The 22170-nt window shown below is 40.7% G+C and overlaps 1 protein-coding gene across 5 annotated transcripts in view; it reads left to right on the top strand.

Annotated features, from left to right (window-relative positions):
- The first annotated feature begins 458 nt into the window (after positions 1-458).
- The window catches only part of LOC115019234 (protein Aster-B-like), a 32006-nt gene continuing 10294 nt past the window's right edge, over positions 459-22170 (top strand). For 4 of the 5 annotated variants that reach the window (XM_029448690.1, XM_029448691.1, XM_029448693.1 and 1 more), the window contains exons 1-14: positions 459-511; positions 2294-2543; positions 4741-4761; positions 9764-9848; positions 11040-11143; positions 11601-11696; positions 11918-11998; positions 12261-12376; positions 13159-13327; positions 14390-14576; positions 14747-14890; positions 16866-16984; positions 17123-17265; positions 18719-18822. In XM_029448690.1, coding sequence (XP_029304550.1) covers positions 480-511; positions 2294-2543; positions 4741-4761; positions 9764-9848; positions 11040-11143; positions 11601-11696; positions 11918-11998; positions 12261-12376; positions 13159-13327; positions 14390-14576; positions 14747-14890; positions 16866-16984; positions 17123-17265; positions 18719-18822 — 1651 coding nt within the window. In that variant the 5' untranslated portion in view covers positions 459-479. Of the gene's footprint in view, positions 512-2293; positions 2544-4740; positions 4762-8415; positions 8943-9763; positions 9849-11039; positions 11144-11600; positions 11697-11917; positions 11999-12260; positions 12377-13158; positions 13328-14389; positions 14577-14746; positions 14891-16865; positions 16985-17122; positions 17266-18718; positions 18823-22170 lie in introns of those variants that run through there. The other variant, XM_029448695.1, reaches the window with a different exon arrangement.

The following is a 22170-nucleotide window of genomic DNA, read 5'->3' on the forward strand; positions in this document are numbered from 1 at the left end:
TTTCATTCATGAAGCTCATGAATTAGTGAGGAGTGGGAGTCACCTTGTGCATGTGATGATGAAGCCCACTGTGCAAAGCGACAACAGGAGCAGTCTCCAGCACTCCGCTTTGGCATCCAATCACGGCATAGTGGGTCGGAAGAGGGGGCTGAAAAAGGGCGGGCTTTGCAGCAGCAGCAGGAGCCTCTGGATCACCCTGCCGGAAGAAAAAGAGAGGGCAAAAATAAAGGAGGGAGACAGCAAAGAAGCATAAAGCATTGGTCTCTTCAACCCTCTGAGCTGCATTTCTTGGAGGGGGGCTGTGTAACTGTCTGTTTACCAACCCCCATGCATGGACTCTTTGGCACGGATTTTGCGAGGCAGCCCCATCCTCCTCCTCCTCCTCCTCCTCCTCCTCTCTTCTCTCTGCTTCCTTGTCTCCCCCTCTTCTGCTGATGTTGCTGTCTGAATGAGTGGATGAATGAAGCAGGTAGAGTCTGATGCTGTGGGCTGAGTCTTCCATGGCTGCCAGGTTGGTCTCTCCTAATAATGCCTTTTCCCGGATCCCTGTGTCCCTGTCGCTCTGTGCTTACAGGAGTGTGTGTGTGTGTGTGTGTGTGTTACCGAGGAAAGATGTGTCACCTTGCACCATTTTATATCCCACCATGTCCGCTGCATCAGATGGTTAAGCTTGGGTTAGTGAGACACAAGCCACATCAAGTCATTTTCTACCCCACCACGCAGCATGATCACGGTGTGTGTATCTGCAGACAGAAAAGTGTGTGATGTTTGGCTGGCATGTTCTCGGTGACATCTGCACCGAGCGACGAATGCATTGATAAATTAATTATTAAATTATATAGGATGTTGTTGCATATTTATTCAACTTATTCAAGGTAAAGCATGAGGATTTAAAATGGAAGAGTCTTCTGTAATCTAGTAATTAAGTATTACATAACTGTAGTGCTTCGAGGAGTGTTATATAGAGTGAGTCAGTGTCGTCAATACTGGCATCACAACATGTGCTTTTTTCCAATGGCAGTAAACCAGCTGTTGATAAAAGATGCACTAACTACTGATGTCTTAATGTCTGGATTGACAGGAAGACTAGATTGACCTCTGTGGCTCAGTCCTGTTTGTCATTTGACCTTTGACTGAGGGCTGCAGTGCAGGGGGAGGTGACATCCAGCCTCACTGTGTATCTGTCTTAGTTTTCTGTGTTAGATGTTCCGACACAGAGATTGAAGCAGTGACACCGGGCTGTAGCTCCTGGCGTTAAATGAGAAGCCGATAGGAATCTCTAGTTGAGTCACAGGAGAACGTTTGATCTGATTTTTCTGATAACTGATTCTACTATTTCTGGTCTTCTAATGTGGGTTTCAAAGTGGGACAATGACGGGCAAATTCTCAAAGAATAGATTGCATCCGGTGATAGTTTTGCATCACTTGGCTACTGCTATCTGCCCCTTCTTGAGGTCCCATTCACAAAAGATTATGATATTACAGCGCAAACACTCCCATAAAGCATCTGATGACAATTTCCCTTTTTTGCTTCTGATTGCAAATGTATACATTTTGCCTTTGTACCAAAAACACAGTAGGCAGAACATTGGCAGAGTCAAAAACAAAAATGAGTGAGAGCTGCAGGTCCTGGCCAACAAAATGCAGACATCTAACATGACAGAGAGAAACTATACTTGGGATTTAATGTCCCAGGCTGTCAGTATATGCTTCAGTTACCACCAACTCTCTGAAGACACTAATAATTTCACTGTAACTGTGTGTGGCTATTAGCACTGATCTCTGTCAATGTATGTAAAAATGTTTGCACATTGCCTCATTTAAATATGTGCAAACAGCACAGAAGCAATGAGACGCTGTTTGCTTGGCAGCGCAGTTAGGGGTGCGTTTCAACTTTTGTGGATGAACACTGTTTCTTTTTGTCTTGCATTGAGCATTAGCTTAAGAGACAGATATTTTTTCTCAGGAGTGGTGGAGCCCAAAACAAAAAGGAGGAGTGGACACAAACATGACTCCCAACGAAAGCTATTGTTGCTCTGTGTTTGCTGGATGTGTAAATAAGCAACTGTTTGCAAACAACTTTATGATGAGCTGCACAAAAGTGGTCAAAGACATTCATACAGCTGTAAGCTTTGGCCACGTATACACCTATACTTTATGTTTTCTTTAGTTGGCATCAATATTGAACTTCATTTTAAAGTGTAAACTGTAAATGTTACAGGTGTATTTGTGAGGCCTGCTGATGTCCCAGAGTGATTCAGAAAAAGCTTCAAGGTCTTTCTCTTCTTTTCAGTACTGCCACCAACTCAAATCGGAGCACCCCTGCTTGCTCACCTGTCCTGCGAAAGCGCTCCCGCGCGTCCACGCCACAGCTGAGCCCCGATGCTGACTGTACCATGGTGGAGAAGGGTTCCTCAGACCTGGCCTCGGACCGCTCGCCCACCACCACTGAACAGCAACAGACTTCCATACACCAACGCACCTACTCCCAGTCTGTCCATCACACTAACACCAGCACCCGCAGCGGTTGCAAGAACTCCAAGGTGAGCAGAGAGAAGCATTGGGTTAGCTTCACACTGATGTGCTTTTACTTGGTGACACGAAGCAATACACCAGGTCAAGTAGAGGTCGGTCACATTATTGTTTAAGGGGACATTGTCATGACAACTACAGCGCATAATAGTGGTAGTCAGCTAAAGTAACAAAGATATATAGATAATATATTGCTAAAGAGTTATTTTGAATAGGAAGTGTGGATCGATGGGGCAAATGCAACCAGGAATCATCTTACTTGCATATTATCCACCAAGGGTTGAGACGAGAGGTGTAACTGTCTACCTGCTGGCTGTTAAATATATACCGCATGGCTGGTTAAGGTTCATAATGTTGATGTTAACAAATGTTGTGTAGCTTCACAATTGGCACGGAGAAAGGAAAAGGAGATTCTGTACTTCTGTGTGATAATGCTTATCCACACACAGCCACATCATGTAAATGTTGTTTGTACAAACAGTGATATTAAATCACTGTGTTGTATCTCAAATTGTTCCTGTTATTTAGCTACTGTGATGTTGCTACCAGTGTAGTTGTTCAGAGGTATGATGCAGGTAGTGTGCACTACTGATTTACTCATTATGCAGACATTATGCAGGGGCTAGTCTGTTCTAAGAACAGTGTTTACATGATGGTTGTCATGTTGGTAAAGCTGATTGATTGCTGATGTTGGAAACATCCTCATCATCATTATTGTAAAAGCACAGTATCATGGCCCTCTTGTGGTCAATACATAATCAGCATCATGTCCTAAATAACACATTGGGATGCTAGTTGATCTCTATTACTTAACATATTGAGCAGCATACACAACACACACTGCTGATCACCCGGGGTCACAGATTAGAGGACTTTTAGTGAGCATCCTCTCTTTTCATATATTGCTGAGGTGAACAATCCTCCCACATATTAACTCCTAAAAAGCGGAAACAGCTGTTCTGTAAGGCTACTTCTGTCAGTAGTAACACAAAACAATGCAGCAGGAATCTAATTGTTGTCCTTTCAAAAGAGTAAAATGCACGCACATTACATGCACCCAGATTATTGATCATTGCTGCCTCGTTCATAACTTCATTCCATGTCAATGAACACGATCTCTGCTCATTTCCTTTCTATAGCGTTTTCTTTACTTTTAAAACGTATATCTGTGGTTGTATACGTTCTGCTAATTACCACTCAAGTCATAGACTCTTTTATTTCATCCTTTTGCCATGTCTTTGTTTCTGAATCTATTTCTTTCTTTCCTTCTCATGCATGCAATAGTTTCACAAGCGGCATAATAAAGTAAGCAAAATTCTTTTTGGATCTTTTCTCTTTCCTGGAACCTATTCTCTCTGGGACACTAAACTAAACTATTACACTGCTAAACTATTTATCCCGCTATCAAAGGTTGCCTCAACCTGTTTGAATATTGTGTGATTTCTTCTTCTAATTTGAATAAATCCACCACTACAGAGCGGAAAAGTGTCCGCCCAGCTCTACAGTCGTCTGTCTTCCACAAGTTAATGTGTATTATCATTTCTGTCAGGGCTGTCACTTTTTCAACCAACCTAAAAACAGTTAAGTGAGTCTGAGATACATAGAGTGTCACATAAGCATCCCTCATAAAGTCTTTATATTTTCCAGTGTAGTGTTATACAACTGCACTATATGTCTTGAGTGGGCAGTCAGGTTGTTAGAACCCAAAATACTGATTCTCAGATTCTTCGATGTCGTGATTTTCCCATCAGAGCACTAGTGTCCTCCTCCACTTTTACTTATTATCTTAAACATATACACCATAAATATTTACATAAACAAAATAATGGCCAAAATGTATACATTTATAGTTTGATGTCAAACCTCTCAAAAGACCACTTCTCCCAAACTGTCATCTCTATATTTCAGATTAACACCTGTGTTCACATCGGTTTGTTGACCTCATTCTCACATCTGCATGTCATTTGTTTTCTACGTTTATTGATGCTCTTTCCAGCATGACATGGGCCATCTGTGATATTACTTTAAAGACACGATCTCACCGAGTACAACTGGATCTTTCTATCAAACATCTGCTTGAGGTTTTATGCAATAAAGTACACTGTTAAGAATGTATTGCTATAAATCATTTTATTAATTCAATTCTCTCTTTTTGTCTTTTGCTCTTCTCTCTGTTCCAACCACCTCACCCACACTTGGATGTGACAGAAAAGTCAGAGCTGGTACAATGTAAGTTTATTTGTTTCATGTGCTATCTACTTGTGATGTGATGTCTTTATAATATCAGAATATGATTGATTTATATGACCTGCATTCGTCCCTAAAAACAGAAATGTTTAGATGTCCATGTTAACCACAACGGCTGTTTGGATGAAGAGCTGAACATGTTTCCTTTGAGTTGTTATGGAGAAGACCAACATAAATTCTTTATATATTATATGTAATAAATGCAGTATTTTTGTAAAATGTTCTTCATGCATTACATTTAAACAACAACACAGTGTCTTTGAAACCTTAGATTAATACTATGAACAAATGAGACGATCAGTATATAAGAGCATCATTGTTTCAGCCTCCTCACAGGAAAGGAGAGCTGGAATGTTTCAATGTACTGGCAGATTGTCTTCAGTGTAGCAAAAGAGGAAATCAACAGAGATAAACATTTTTAGGGAGTGAATATAGATAATACCATCCTACACATAACAGAAAGTAACACAACTGCTGAGAAATAGAGACTAACAGCAGCAGCAGTGAGAAACAGAGACAACCTGTTATGTATCTTTGGTTTTCACACAAAGCTAGAGCAAAATTGCATCCAGCCAATAAATTAATTCCTCTTAATTCCCAATAAAAATATCAGTTTTCTTGTGAGACTTTTCCCATTGTGTGTGGATCTTTGTTCGTATTTGTGAATATTTCTGTGTGTGTCTGTAGCGGGCCACACTGTGTATGTGGGTGGGTGGAGAGTTTCTCAGGCGTCCATTCATCGCCTGTGTCATAGTTCACCCAGCTTGTGTTTGGCCTCAGCAGAAAAGCGATGGTGAACAGACAAAAAGAAACATTGTAGCTGACCAGTGTCAAACTGCATCTCACAGTGTGTCTCTTTCTCTGCAGGACGTGGGACATGTTTGGTCTTTTTCATCACTGTTCCCCTTTTTTGTCCTTTCCTTAAGTCACATTTTCACACACTGTTATTGCTTGTGTCGTGGCCATACAACACTATGTCACAGCCTTAAGGCTACATGGCTGTAGATGATGGGATCCTGCATTCAAGTCACCCAGACACCACGGTGTGGTTTTCTGGAAGTGAGATGGTATTGCTCGGTGTTGTGGTAGTGGGCCACTGACAGATCAGTTCAGAATAAGGGATACACATACAGTTATGTCAGTGCTTGGTTTTGAGCCTGGTTATGAGTGGAGGCTCATGTTACAACAATCCAAATACCTGCTACTGCATAAGACTTGTTGATGTTCAATGTTCAGGGAAAGCAAGTCATTTTGTAATGGCACTAAATTGTCAGGTTTCTATGGAGCTAAAGGAGTTTCAAGTGTAATCATAGGGAGGATACTGAGTGCACTGTTAGTTTGTCATCATCAGGATGGCCACAAGGCAACATATCCAAGGAAGAACAGTGGCAGCATCAACGTGCTTAATGTTCAGTGAGTTAATGTGTCTCAGTCATCTGTGGGGAAGTGAATGAAGCTTTCATTTTGTTGGAAATAATGACACAATATAAAGGTTGGATGTGTCGTTCTCACAGGTATTCTCAGCTCCTGTTGTGATATTGCAGTGCTTGAAGAAGCAAAGTTATCATGTGGCATAAAGAGGGAAATAAATACATGTATTTGGACAGCACAAGACGACAACATGAGCTGGGTTGACACAAATTCCCCCGAGAAATGACATGACATGTCTTTATGGTTGGTGAGAAGTTTCTTCTGTTAGCCTAGCGGCAGTTTTAGTATTGTACATTTTAAATAATAAAGGGAAGAATCCTGTCCATCTCGTTTTTACCTGATTGTTATACAAAACTGTGATAAAGACTGTGAATCTGCAGTGACAACTATCCTTCCTGTATGATACCCACACACATGTTTCTGCAGAGAAATTAGTGGAAAGAGATTTCCAAGAAGACAGAGAAAAGAGGAGAGAAAATGGAGCTGGAATAGAAAAGGCTGATACACAAAGAGCAAAAGAGAGGGAAGATTGGCAGGTTTGGCAGAGAAAGACAAAGAGCGATGGGGCATAGCACTTGACAATGTTCATTTGTTTACTTCAGAAATACAGATACATAATGGCTCTCTATGTGAGCTGCTTTGCCTCTTCATACAAAATCTGTGTCTGTTTTATGCAAGAATCTACAATGGCTGTGAAGGGTGAGAGTTTTAATCAACAGATCAGCACTTTGGCACACACCGCACACTTTTGAAGAACCTTGTTGATATGAATATATTCTGTAGTCTAGGGATTGTGGCTGCAGAGGAAAGACAGAGAGAGAAACAAACTGTGACATTATGTTTAAAAAATGATTTTACTTTTACAATACTTTTCATGCATTACAGAGTATATTGTAGATGTTGCATCACTTGGCTGTTTAAATCATGTTGTATTTATGGTTTACCTTTCAAATGGACTTTCACTGTATGAAATGTTCCCCTCAACCGTCTCCCTGAAATCACATTTATTCATAACAGAAAATATGTCTGGGAAGCAACATAATACCACCAGAATTAAAACCCTTTTATATCGACATGATGAGGAGTCGTACACTGTTGATACTGAACGCATCAGCAAAATGTCCACAAACAATGTGTTTTGTTTGTTTTCCCACAAAATCGGATTTTGCGAAACAATATCTGCTCGTAGCAACTAAAGGATGATGAGAACTTTTATGGTTCTGACTAAATACTCAAAGCATTTGTTTTACCACTACACACACACACACACACACACACACACACACACCCACGCACACACACACACATACAAACATGCACGCACAATCTCACACACACACACACACACACACACACACACACACACACACACACACACACACACACACACACACTCAAGCTTCTGCAGGAAGTGCATTGGTTCCTACACTTCCTGTTGTTCTGGTTGCCGTTGGTCACAGTCTGCCTGACAGGCCAAAGGAAAGATTCAGAGAAAAGAGAGAATTTGCAGGAGAGTAATGGAACTGAACATTTAAAGTAGGCCTTCTTCATAACATGCAGCAACTAGGTAACTGTGAGCAAAAACTCAACTACACACATACACACACACACACACACTCTCCCGATGAACTCGAGTAAACCCAGACCCTCCTAGGACCTCCCTCCCTCTCTGCCCTCGTTCTCCTCTTTCACTTAGACCACAAACACACACTCACACTGGCTCCTCCTGTTTCCAAACACTCAACGCTGTCACAGAGCACAGACTGAGAAGGAATCTTAGAGTTATGTATCCACATGTTGCTCCAGTCATACCTGAGATTGTACTCAACAAGGATATGTTGCAGTTGGACATCAGGAGTGTGTGCTGCATGAGTGGAGTTTTGGTGCTGATGGACTAATACGAAGACGAAAACTTTCTGCACAAAGTGATGAGTTTCTCCTGCATCGAGTCAGGCTGTTCCTTAGCAATGTGATCTGATGAGAATGATCTACAATGTGTGAGACCCAGCAGAACATCATGAACGAAGCACCGTCTGCCTCCACCTGATGACACCAGCTATACTGAGACAAAGGATCTACCATCAGAATTGTTTATTTACTTCCAAATACTTATAGAAGTCTATCATCTTTTACAAAGTCTGCTTCTTTCTTTTGGATACTTTTTTTGACAGAAGACAACTTTGAGTTCTTTCCTTGAGAGCTTATTTGGGGTTTGTGTGCGACAAGAAAAATAGATAGAAAAACAAAGTATAGAATAAGATTGGAGTTGACCTTTTGCTAACCAACACTCACATTACATAGTTCATGTACTTTATACATTTTTCTTTTTTCTTTCCTGTTTGTGAGTATCAGAGGAGAACATTATCAACCCGTCCGTCAGACTTTATTGCATTGTTGCAACAGTTAAAGTATTTATTCTCAAGCCTGTTGCTGCTGTCCCACCAGGCAGATCATGAGTGTGTGACCGGAGTGTGTTTGTGTGATGACCTGAATCACTGCTTTTTACACCTGGAAACAAAATGAAGGGAGGGAAAGCAGACACAGATAAAACCAGTTGGCAGAAGGATAAAAGCATGAGACAAGACAAAAGACGGATTAATAGAAGAAAGGTGACACCAGTGCAGCATCAGAGTTTATCGGCCCTGGACTCAGAGGCTGAGACAAACTGGGAGAATGACCTGGATCATGGAGCGGAGTGGGCGGCCCACTGGACCTCAGAGCAGCTCCCTGCTGTAAGTCACTCTATCTGGGCAGCGGATCACAGCACAACAACAAGAATTGGATTTATAAATCAGAAGTGTTTAAGACATTATTTGTTAAAATAACATTCATGGTGTAGAGAAGTTGTTAAGAACGGTGTGAAATATGATCAAAAGTTAAAGCAACCTCTGGCAGTGAATATAGTATGCAAATCTTTAGAATTCAGCCTTTGGCTCTGACACACTATCTGCCCTATGGTTCTCTCCTTACTGACAAGTGCAGTTTAACTGTCAACATCAGCAGGTTGGGGTTTGGCTTTGAACATACTTATTGGTAAAATGCATTTTCTGACATTGCTGAAGGAGATGTGTTAGATTTTATCTCTGAGATTTGCAGTCCGGAAGGTCAAGTCAATCCTGGTCTTTTTGCAGTATATCAAAATGAGTCATCTGCAGGGCACAGCTTCATCTTTCATGTGGGCTCAATCTGCTGTCTGATTGGTTCAAACTACAGAATACAGTCCAATGTTCTCCTGAAGGTGTTTCCCAACGCTTTATTTGCATCATTGCTTCATTTCCGTATCTGTTTTAGACTGTGCATCAGATGGAAACTATTGTATATGTGACCTATTTTTCTTTCCTGAAAAGGTAAACTACCTTCACATTGTGAGCCATTGCCATGGCATGTTAATATTTGCTAACATACAATGTAGAACTTTACACAAAGTACAGTTGAGGCTTGTGGGAATGTCAAATGTAAATATTGATCTGACGATGGCCCCTGTGATTGTGTGTTTTGTATGCATGTATACACTGTGTGGGTATATTCTAACAAACACATTTTGTGTCTGTAGGTATTGAGTCCCACCTACAAGCAGCGCAATGAGGACTTCAGGAAGCTTTTCAAGCAGCTGCCTGACACTGAGCGCCTCATTGTGGGTGAGTCTAAACCAGAGGTCTTCAAAGGAGGAGGCGAGCCTCCCCAGTGGGGGTCCAGGTTCAGTGAATAGAAGTGAAGAAATATTACATTAGTTATCAAATGAAGATGACATAGAAATGCCTAAATGTGTATGATTTGAGTAAAGAGATAGTTCAGACATACAGTAGTTTTGGGGAACGTTACTGTTTTCCTGGAGTCATAAACGTGATGTGACAGGCCTTTTTTATAATGTATTAGGTGTAGTCTGAAGTTATGTCAAACATAAATATTAGGCTATCTTGGCTCAATTGTTGAGTGTCTGATGTTCCCAACCTGTGGGTCCCGACTCCTACAAGGAGTCGCCAAAGCTTCACGGGGGGTTCGAGGCCTTCTTGATTTTAAAGGGTATAAAACAAATATTTGATATATAAACTTTTAAAAAGAAGAAGAAAAGAAGAACTGAACACAAGCTGCTACACTTACAGAGCCTTCCCTCCCTGCTAAACATCCTCGTCCTGCATTAGAAAAGTACACAGTTCAAACAAGCAAAGAGCTAACAGAACATTGGCCAAACATCAGGGAGAAGAAAACACTGAATTATGGCCTGTTATGTATGTTTACTTGTTAGAAATATAAGATAAAAAGATAATACAGAGAATTGTATTAAAATTATTACATATAACAGGAGACTCATTTCTGATGTAATATTCACACAAAATAATCTGCTCGAAATTCATCCAAATCGCTTGTTTTACACAAACTTCCTGCGTTCACTATTTGGGTAAACTGTACATTTTATCTGTGTTCTGTGCTGTTATTGATATACATTGAATATAATGTGAAATATCCATCAAACATGTCACTTAGTCAGGGGTCGTCAGTTCACTCGATGATAGAAAAAAGGTCCCTTAAGGAAAAAGGTTTTCTGTTGTCATCGAGGAATCAAGCAAATTTAAGCACGTACACTCCGTGGGAATGAGGGGACACCTTTATCCAAGCTTTGTCTGAGGAGAAACAGACTGAGACTTTAAAAAAACCCTGGTCTAAACCGTTCAGAAATCACTCAACTTTAGTGTTAAAATGTAATTTAATAGCAGAACTAAATGATAAACACTCCAAAAGTGCACTTTGGAGCTCTGATGCACAATATTAGAAGTCTGTTTTCAAACACAGTTGTCATTTCTTGACCTCTAACCTTTAACTCCTTCCAGACTATTCCTGTGCCCTGCAGCGGGACATCCTCCTGCAGGGACGGCTCTACCTCTCAGAGAACTGGATTTGTTTCTACAGCAACATCTTCCGATGGGAAACCCTGGTGAGGACACTGGAACTCCTCTCATTTTTCATATCAAGTATTTAGTGTTTGTGCTATACACTGGGTCGTTGACTGGATTGGTTAAGCATTGGGATTGACTTTGTTTGGGTCATAAAAAACTTTCCCATATTTAATTATAATGGTTCATTATATTATCAAACCTAATGGATCAAACTCTGATAATACAAAGAGTTATTTCTGGGTGTTCGTGACAATAGTAGTGATATATATTCATCACTACTTCTACATAATTTAGCCCATGCAACACTTTTCCTCGGTGCTTGACTACCACTAGGATTTTGATTTGAATGCAGGATCAGTCTTCAAAAAATATTTAAATGCTTTGGAAGAGAGACATATCTTGATATTTAAATTGATTTACCACACAGAAAATTATCTATAATCTTCGGTAAGAGGTAATCAACCACTACAGTGACATCTGCTCTTTACTCTCAAGCTGATGGTTCGATTGAAGGACATCTGCTTCATGACGAAGGAGAAGACGGCCCGCCTCATTCCCAACGCCATCCAGCTTTGCACTGACAATGAAAAGGTAGGCAGCTCCACATCCTTAGCTTTCATATACACAACTGTACAATCCCAGCAAGTTAATTTAAAATGTTTATAAATTTGGACTAAGCATTAACATTAGAATGTGTTCAAAATAAATCTATATATTTGTGTTCCCAGACACAGTTGAGATAAACCATTTTATTAAACACAAACGTATTAATTCATCCATCTTTCATCTTACTGTTAAGTGTACTCTCGCAGCACTTTTTCAGCTCATTTGGGGCGAGGGACCGGACTTACATGATGATGTTCAGACTGTGGCAGAACGCTCTCCTCGAGAAGGTGAGACTGACTTCACTGTTTGTTCTGAGGAATGTTGCTGATGTCAATCACACTTACTGTATAAGTCAGACCTGCCATCATCATGCTTCTTGGATGGTGGAATAATAATCAATAAATACATTTTATATTATGGTTAGAGAATTTATTTAAATAATATTTTCAAAAACACCTGTTAGACCACATCACTATATTTTTCAGTATGACTTGCCCATCACATGTGAATGATTACTCTGCATTTCTCTGTCACTTCTTCTTCTCTTAGCCTTTATGTCCAAAAGAGCTGTGGCACTTTGTCCATCAGTGTTATGGTAATGAACTTGGCCTGACCAGTGACGATGAGGACTACGTCCCTCCTGATGAGGACTTCAACACCATGGGGTGAGTTTTAAACACAACCATAAAAAAACATGCATCCATCATATGTTCCAGTTCATCCTACACTTTCCTCATGGGGAAAAATATTTCTAGTGTAATCATGTTTTGTTTATGTAACATTGCAATTTATCTGTGTCTGACATGATTGCTTGATTCCTCTCTTCCTGAAAGATTATGGGTTTTATTTAAATCAATTAAGTAATATTTTTCTTTAAAACAAATTATTGAGTGATTAATTAAATACCCTGCCAAACTATTGATGGTATTTAAAATGGTATTTAGATCAGTTAACAACTCAAATGAATCGTTATTTTTCCTACGAATCATTACATGAAAGTTAATTTGATTTTGCAAATCAAGTTCAAAGTTATAGAAGCTTATATTATAAAAACTAATATATGATCAATTATAAAGTTGGTAAAATATTCTGCAAATAAAACCGATAAATTGAGGTTATGTGGGTTTGCACTTCCCTGAAATACAGAAGAAGTGATGGGTTTAAAAAAACAAGACTTAAAAAGAAGAGTAAAATTTATTCACAGGTGAGCCATACTAAAGAAGAAAAGTAGCAGAATATGTCAGCTGTAAGAGATATTTGTATTTGTATTTAACAGGGATCCAAACAGTCCAAATATTTGGTGTCCATCTTTGCAGGACAATCAGTAAAAAAAAACAAAAAGCCATAACACTTCCATCACACCCATGCATGTGTGTAGCCCAGTGCGGGCAGTGTGCAGCAAGCTGGTAACCTTGACCTACAGCTGCTGTCCGTCTCCATGGTGCAGGTACTGTGAAGAGCTGCCGGTGGAGGAAAACAACGAGCCAAGCAACGACACTGGCAACACCCTGGGCAAGAACACTGAGGCCAAGCCCGATGTCAGCCCTGGCCTGCCCCACAAAGCCTTCCCCGAGAACACTCTGCCGGAGCTGCCCTGCACTGACTCTTCAGTCCTCGTGAGTAGACAGGACAACAGCTAAACTGTGTTTACTACTGCAGGAAGTAGCACACTTTGTCATGTGGGGATTGTTAAAACATACAAGAAATGTGATTCTGGCTTCCAGTAGCTCTCGTTGTACTTACACACAGTGTCAAGAACAAATGTTCCTGAAGACACTGTACACACATACATACAAATATAAGCAAATAGCTATTATATACAGCCAAGTGAATGACATTTGATAATACAATATATCACTAATTTAGGAATGGACAACATACATACATACATACATACATACATACATACATACATACATACATACATACATACATACATACATACATACATACATACATGTAGTATCTGTATAGGTAAACATGTAACTATGTACTGCACACATATAGTTGTGGACTGGTTCTTCTAACATGGCATGTACTGCCAGAGTAGTGCATGTTTGAGAATATGTATTACGTATGTGTATGTTTCACCGCTTCCAAAGAAAACATAGTGAAAAAAGATCGGTGTGTCTGTGAGGGTTTGTTTCTACTGAAGACTGAAGAATACACAAATCAAGACTACCTAATGTTTTGATATTTAGTTGTGTAAATGTGCACACAGAAATGTCCAAATGTGAATTTGGTTTGTTGTGCACTTATATTTAGATACAATGGTACAATTTGTTCAATTTTACAATTTTTATTTTATATTTTTAACATATATAAATAATGCATATACCATTTTCTCTCACATTTGTGGTAAAAAATGGAGGCATGGAGATTGAAAGAGAAGCACTTTTACGAGGCAGAGAGGGTTGACTAAAAAGATGCTATGGGTTACATTATGGGAAATGTAGGATCCACTGTGTGTAACTGTTTTAGCTTGACTGACACAATATCTCGGCCTCTGCTTCAAATGTTACCCTTTTTTGCCATTTGTCTGTCTCTTTTGAGTCCCCCAACTTTATTGAAGTAGAACACTAAATCACTGGATCACCCTTTTAAACAATGCATGTCCCTGCTTTTACTCTTATTTTACTAGTATTTTTGGTTGATCTTGTTAACTCTTCCTGGTCCAGCAATATGACCTGGCCCTTGTGGAGGACGTATCCAGCCGTCTCCCTGACACAGACCTGCTGACCCTCCCCATGCCCGAGAACCTCGACAGCCAGCACAGCAGCCACGCCCCTTTACTGTCACTGGACCTCAATGACAACGAGGACCTGCCCACTGAGATCAGTGACTCATCTGAGACGCATGACGAAGGTGTGTAATACAAAGAAAAAAAGAAAAGAATTTTAGAAAATGCAGCTGTCCACCTCAATTCAGCCCACCATGTATTTGTCTATGCTGTTGATATTTATGAGAGATATCTGTTTATCTGCTCAGTTTTCACTCCACAACACTCTCACACACAGAAATACCCTTTTGTGCAGGTGAGGTTCAGGCTTTCCACAAGGACCTGAGTGGCAGGCAATACATCAACGAAGTGTACAAGTTTGGTGTGGACAAGATGTATGACCTACTTTTCACTGAGTCTGAGTTCATAAGGGACTTTCGGGAGCAGAGGAGATTTTCAGGTAAAGTTCAACTTCACCAGTGTCACACTATTGCATTAAGACAGAAAGGTCAACAAACTGAGCCCAGTAAGGGTCTCAGTACTTTGTCCATACATGTCAGTAGGTAGTCAGATAGATCTGTCGTTGATTTTATACGGAACATCAGGAATGTGTATGTGTACAGGAATGTGTATATCAAGGTTCAAGGGTCATTTATTGTCATTCTACAACACAGGGTTACGCAACAAAATGCAAGTTGTAACCGCTTTACGCTACATAGGAAAACACAAAACAAAACAATGTTTTATGGTGGAGTACAGTGTGGAATGAGATGAGGAGTCTTACAGCCTGAGGAGAGAAGCTGCTCTGTAGTCTGGTGGTACGACTGCGGCAATCTTCTGTATCGCTTGCCATATGGCAGCAGGGCGAACTGGCTATTGCTGGGGTTGGTATTGTCTTTTAATATATTTTGGGCTCTGCGCAGGCACCTCACCTAACTAATATCATGGTGCTCTGTAGATGGGTACCAATCTACCCTAGGTTACCAGGAGTCCTCCTTTGCTGGGAAAGTTTCCTTGTAATCCGACCGATAATGGTAGTGTTGTCAGCAGACTTAACAACAGAATTATTTTCATGTCGGGGGTTGCAGTCGTGGCTGTACAGTGTGAACAGGATGGGGCTGAGCACACAGCCCTGGGGTGCTCCAGTGTTCAACCCCAGAGTAAAGGAGGTGTGACCACCAATCCAAACTGACTGGGGGGGTTTGTGAGGAAGTCCAATATCCAGTTGCAGAGTACGGTACTCAAGCCCAGAGTACTAAGTTTGCCAATAGGGGAGATTGTATCGAATGCTGAGCTGAAATCAACAAACACCATTCTGATGTAGTTGTTGTGATCTTAAAGGTGTGAGGGCTGAGAGGAGGGCAGTGGAGACGGTGTCGTCTTAGGTAAGGACAACATCCTCTGTGGCAGAGGATGCCGTCAACTTTACTCAAATTCACTCTCATCGGGGCTTTCCTCACATCCGTTGTGAATTCTTCAGTGACAGGTCCACTTTTGTCCAGGTTTTGTCCAGGTTTGGAGGTGGAGCAGACCTGACAGCGGCCTCTTTGTTGAGGAGATCAAAACAAGCATAAAAGGTGTTAAAGTCATGTGGAAACATGGCCTCACACATGATGGGGGCGCTCCTGCCTTTGTAGCCTGTGATATTCTGGATGGCCTGCAACATATCTTAGGTGATGTTAGTGTTGAGGTCTCTCTTCAGTGTCTCCTGATGCCTCCGCTTTGCCTCTTTGATACCAGCTTTCAGTCTCGCTGGCAATGATGTATGCTTCCTTGTCACCTGAACGAAAGGCAGCTTCTTTCCATTCATCCAGGCTTTTTTGTTTGGAAATTATTTTATTGTCTTTGTGATCACCACATATGATATGATGTCTGGTATGATTCTGTTGAGTAGCTGTAGCTGTCCACCCTCCACCCTCAACTATTTTGTTGATGGTTTGATCCTTTTAATTAGCTGGGAGTAAATTGGCAGAAGAAGCAGGGAAATGTGATCTGATTGTCCAAAGTGGGGACGGGGGAGGTCTTTGTATCTGCCAGGAATGTTCTTGTAAACATGGGGTATTGTTTCCCCAGGTGGGGGAGTAGGCTGGGTAGTGGAAAAGCCTTATATGTAGGTCCTAACTGGGTTAGCTTAGCTCTTATCCCGGCTCTCTTCCTGGGGCAGTCGCGCCACTTTCGGTGGCGTTTGGTTAGGCTGGTTTTGCTGGGTAGTCATAAGATGTTGTGGGCATTTATTACTTCAAGGTCTGCTACACTTGATCCATTACCTGTGCTTCCTTTTTTCCGATGTTGATCAATGTATTTCTGTCAAAGACAATACATGCAATGGTGTAAATTTTAGGAAAATGTTTAATTAATAATACCCTAGACATACACTTGTTTGATAGTGTTACCAGTTGTTCCTTTAAGTTTCATTTTTAGGTTTACTCTTGCAGATGTGGTGTATCACACATGGAGGAAAGAGCAGGATGGTAACCAGTCAAGAGAGATCATGTACACCATCGCCCTGAATAATCCGCTTGCTCCCAAGACAGCTACAGTCACAGAGACACAGGTAGGTGGACATTTGTAAAGGCTCAATAAATTATTTAGTTTGAATTTGGATTAACCCGTATAGAGTAGCCTACTATACCCAGAAGTTGTCACTTGTTAGCAGAAAGTTGTATCTGACTATGTGCTGTTGTGAGTTCAGACTCTGTACAAGGCGAGCCAGGAGAATGAGTGCTACATTATCGATGCAGAGGTGATCGCCCATGATGTACCCTACCACGACTACTTCTACACCTTCAATCGCTACATGCTCACTAGAGTAGCGAAGAACATGTGTCGTCTTAGGTAAGGACAATATTTTACTCTCATGCGTGTTTCATGACAATAACAAATATAACATAGAAAGAAGTGTGCTTCCTTCAAAGGCCAAGTGCTGAGTTAATGCATTAGAACCAAACTGAAGCACTTATGGTCACATACTGTAACCCTTTTTTTTAGGTTAATATTTTTATTTCAGGGCTCTACTGTCTTTAATGCACTTAAAACACATTATATCTCTCTAACTATACACAGCCTCTCCATTGACCCTCTGTCTGAAACAGTCCACTCTAGCTACTGCCACTTTAAGGTCCCCCACTTGGAAAGCCCAGTCGGCTCTGATTGGTCAGCTCCCACAGACCTAACCACAGTAGCTGCGCAGCAGCAAAGAGAGAACAAGTTCAACATGTAACCTGCAAAGTAATCAGTAAAACAACATAAGAATGTCAAAACCTACAGCTTCCACGTATGAAATTGGGTCACATACAATCTGTATGGATTGATCCTTGAACTTCAGTTTTGAATCAAATCCTGCTGTGTACTGGTTCTCGAGTTACTGGTCCCCATGAGTTAAATCAAAGCCAAAAACCAAGCCAAGTACATTTCTGATCTGACTATCAGTGTCAGTCTGACACTTTAGGGAAGTTAAAACTGCTCTAATATTGTCAAATGTTCTTGTTTTAGTTAGGATTCTAGCTAGAGCTAGTATTCTGAACCATTTAAAGACTTTTAGTAGTAGCATGTGGCTGGCCTGACAGCAAAACGATACATAATCCAGTCTGGATGATAGAAAGGCATGAATTAGGGTCTCCACATCAACCATGGATAAATAGACGTGACTTTAGCTTTGTTGTGTAGATGAAAGAAGGCACTACTGGTGGTATCTTTGATGTGCTGATCAAAAGAAAGGATTGAATCAAACGTAAGACCAAGAGTCTTAGCTGTCTGACTTTGGAATATCTCAGAGTTTCTGTAAGTGATCAAATTTGTGTGAATGTCTAGCATCTCAGTTTTATCTGAATTTAGGAGCAAGAAATTACATGACATGTGTCTTTCACAGCAGACAAGCCGGCCTCTAATTTTAATTATTTAGGAATGATCATCACCACCATTATAGGAAACAGAGTAGGCCTATCATCAGTGTAGAAGTAGAAATTAATCAGTAACAAGTAATTGGGGCTGTAATTATTTCTGGGGTGGGGGTGAAAAATGAGGCTCTTGGTGGGATTATAATCACTGACAAGCAAAAATAATTTTAACATCACCCCTCCTCCGACAAAGAAATAAATTATGTCCTGATGTCGCCAAAGATTTATTATCAATGTCTCATTTTGGATCCCAGTAAGATTATGGGGCCAAAAACGTACACCACATCATTTCTTAACATCTATCTACATGGACATTAACATTTCCCAGTTTTTCCAGTTTATTATAAGTGTGTGTGTGTGTGTGTGTGTGTGTGTGTGTGTGTGTCCTGCAGGGTGTCGACAGAGCTTCGTTACAGGAAGCAGCCATGGGGGCTTGTGAAGGGCTTCATTGAGAGGAACTTCTGGAGTGGCCTGGATGAGTACTTCAGACACTTAGGTTAGCACTACAACACAAACAACATTTATTGAACATTTCTGGTATTTTTGAACGCGGATCTCATAATTATGATCTGCCGTTGTTAGCACTGTTGCTTACTTTATGGAAAGTTGTTTTTGTTGGTCAATTTGGCCTTTTTTATTCAATTTGCGACATAGCAATGTTGATCAGAGGAACACATTTGTCTTCTGTGGACAGATTTTCCTAATCTGTCATAATCAAGTCCTCTTCAACTGTGGATAAACTTAATCAGTTTCCTAAGGTTCATTGTCGAGCGTTCCTTTGCTGCCTTTCAACCCTGCCTCCATTCTTCATCTTTCCCTCTCACTTTCGTGGATCCTTGTCTGTATACTATGATTCATATCTAATTGAAATGTCTCATGATCATCATCTTTATAGTCTACTGGGTAAACAGCATTAAACTAAAATGTCCTGAATAGAACAAATCTAAGACGACAGCATCAACCTTCTCCTCAAGTATCCCAAAATGACATCTGTTTAAGTTCCAGTGACATCACCCTCTCAAGCTTTGTTAATGCTTGCGCGGGACACTGCTCATCATTTCACTCTTGCCACATGCAGCCAATGGGGTCGGGCTTTACTACTTTACCACTTAGTTCCTGTTTTGATGCCTCTAGTTAGCTAGCTCTACCACATCTACCAGCATAGCTATTATAGCTAGCTAGTTAGTTGTTTGAATGTTGTCGGAGCTCCGGTACGAGTGCTGTCAGAGAAAATTGATTTAAAAAAAATAAAAAGTTGGATAATTTCCCACGGCACACCTGACGATCTCTCGTCCCTGTGCCGTGTCACAGTGGTTGAAAATCACTGCACTAGGGCACAGGTCTTCAACAAGGGGTCCGCGACCCCCAGGGGGTCCGAGGAGGTACTGCAGGGGGGTCGCAAAATTGTTTGTAGATAAAGCAAATTAAAATTAAAAATAAATTTAAAAAAAGTTTTAAAAACGTTTTAAGACCAATCAATTAATTTCAAGATTGTCTGCGGGGAGTCCTGTTAAGGTACTTCTTATAGCCGTCACTTAAACTGGTGAAAGATAAAAATTAGAAGGATACTTTCCTGAATGTTTTCATATCTGGATGTGCTCAGGTGTTGCTGCACACTTTTTTACACGTATATATTTTTAATTTTGGGCATAGTACAGATGTTATTCCAAGTCAAAGGCCTAAAGTCCAAGTGAAGTCACGATTCACTAGTGTACAATTTTTTCAAATTGAGTATAAAGTCAGAATTAATGACGAGTCTGATTGAGTCCAAGTCATGTGACTCAAATCAAATCAAATCAAATTTATTTGTATAGCCCAATATCACAAATTATACATTTGTCTCAGTGTGCTTTACAGACTGTACAGGTTACGACATCCTTAGACCCTCGCATCGCACACGGAAAAACTTCCTAAAAGAAACCCCAAAATTAAAGGGGGAAAAATGGAAGAAACCTCAGGGAGAGCAACTGAGGAGGGATCCCTCTCCCAGGACGGACAGACGTGCAATAGATGTCGTGTGTACAGGATAAACAACATAGTACAAATACAACATTTGACAGAAATTATGTTGTGTTGGAAAAAAAGAAATAGACAGTTTGGATGAATCCAGGAAAATGTCAATAAGGCCTCCCTGTGTCCAGCAGGACCAGGTCACCAGGCGCTGTCACGATTCATGGTCCTGACGTAAACTTTATCAGTGGCAACCTGCCACATGAGAGACAGACACTCCGGGGATGATACCCCGGATGGTGAGTTAGTAACATACATTTACATAAATGCATACAGATAGAGAGGGAGAAGAAGAGAGGGAGGGGAGGAGAGAGGAAGAAAAGGAAGAGAGCAGGGAGGTGTCCCCCGGCAGTCTAAGCCTATAGCAGCATAACTAGGGGCTGATCCAGGGCAAACCTGAGCCTGCCCTAACTATAAGCTTTATCAAAAAGGAAAGTCTTTAGCCTACTCTTAAATGTGGAGAGTGTGTCTGCCTCCCGAACACAAACTGGAAGCTGGTTCCACTAGAGAGGAGCTTGATAGCTGAAGGCTCTTGCTCCCATTATACTCTTAGAGACTCTAGGAACCACAAGTAACCCTGCAGTCTGGGAGCGTAATGCTCTAGTTGGTTTATAAGGTACTATGAGATCTTTAAGATATGCTGGAGCCTGACCATTAATTGATTTGTAAGTCAGGAGAAGGATTTTGAATTCTATTCTGTATTTTACCGGGAGCCAGTGCAGTGGAGCTAATACAGGAGTAATATGATCCCGTTTCCTTGTTCTTGTCAATACACGTGCCGCTGCATTTTGGATCAACTGAAGAGTCTTAAGCGACATTTTGGGACAACCTGATAACAATGAGTTGCAGTAATCCAGCCTTGAAGTAACAAATGCATGGACTAGTTTTTCTGCATCATTTTGAGACAGGATGTATCTTATTTTTGCAATGTTACGTAGATGAAAGAAGGCAGTCCTTGAGATTTGTTTTATGTGGGAGTTAAACGACAGATCTTGATCAAAGAAGATGCCAAGATTCCTTTCAGTGGTGCTGGAGGCCAAGTTAATGCCATCCAGAGCTTCTATGTCATTAGAAAATGCGTTTCGGAGGCGTTTAGGGCCAAGTATAATAACTTCAGTTTTGTCTGTGTTTAACATCAAAAAGTTGATAGACATCCAAGTTTTTATGTCCTTAAGGCATGCTTGAAGTTTAGCCAATTGATTGGTTTCATCTGGTTTAATTGATAGATATAATTGGGTATCATCCGTATAACAATGAAAGTTTATAGAGTGGTTCCTTATAATATTGCCCAAAGGAAGCATATATAAGGTGAATAGAATCGGTCCAAGTACAGAACCCTGCGGAACTCCAAGACTGACTTTGGCTGTCATGGAGGATTTATCGTTAACAAGTACAAATTGAGATCGCTCAGATAAATAGGACTTGAACCAGCTTCGTGCGGTTCCTTTTATGCCAACACAATGTTCCAGTCTCTGTAGTAGAATGTCATGATCAACAGTGTTGAAAGCAGCACTGAGGTCCAACAAGACAAGAACAGAGACAAGTCCTTTGTCCGATGCCAATAGAAGGTCATTGGTAACTTTCACCAGTGCCGTCTCTGTGCTATGATGAACTCTAAATCCAGATTGAAAAACCTCAAATAAACTATTATTATGTAAAAAGTCACACAACTGTTTTGCGACTGCTTTCTCAAGGATTTTAGCGAGAAAGGGTAGGTTAGATATCGGCCTATAGTTGGCTAAAACCTCTGGATCAAGACTAGGCTTTTTAAGAAGTGGTTTTATTACAGCTACTTTAAAGGATTGTGGTACGTAGCCAGATAATAGAGACAGGT

Source organism: Cottoperca gobio, chromosome 14, assembly GCF_900634415.1.
Source record: "Cottoperca gobio chromosome 14, fCotGob3.1, whole genome shotgun sequence".
Lineage (NCBI taxonomy): Eukaryota > Metazoa > Chordata > Actinopteri > Perciformes > Bovichtidae > Cottoperca > Cottoperca gobio.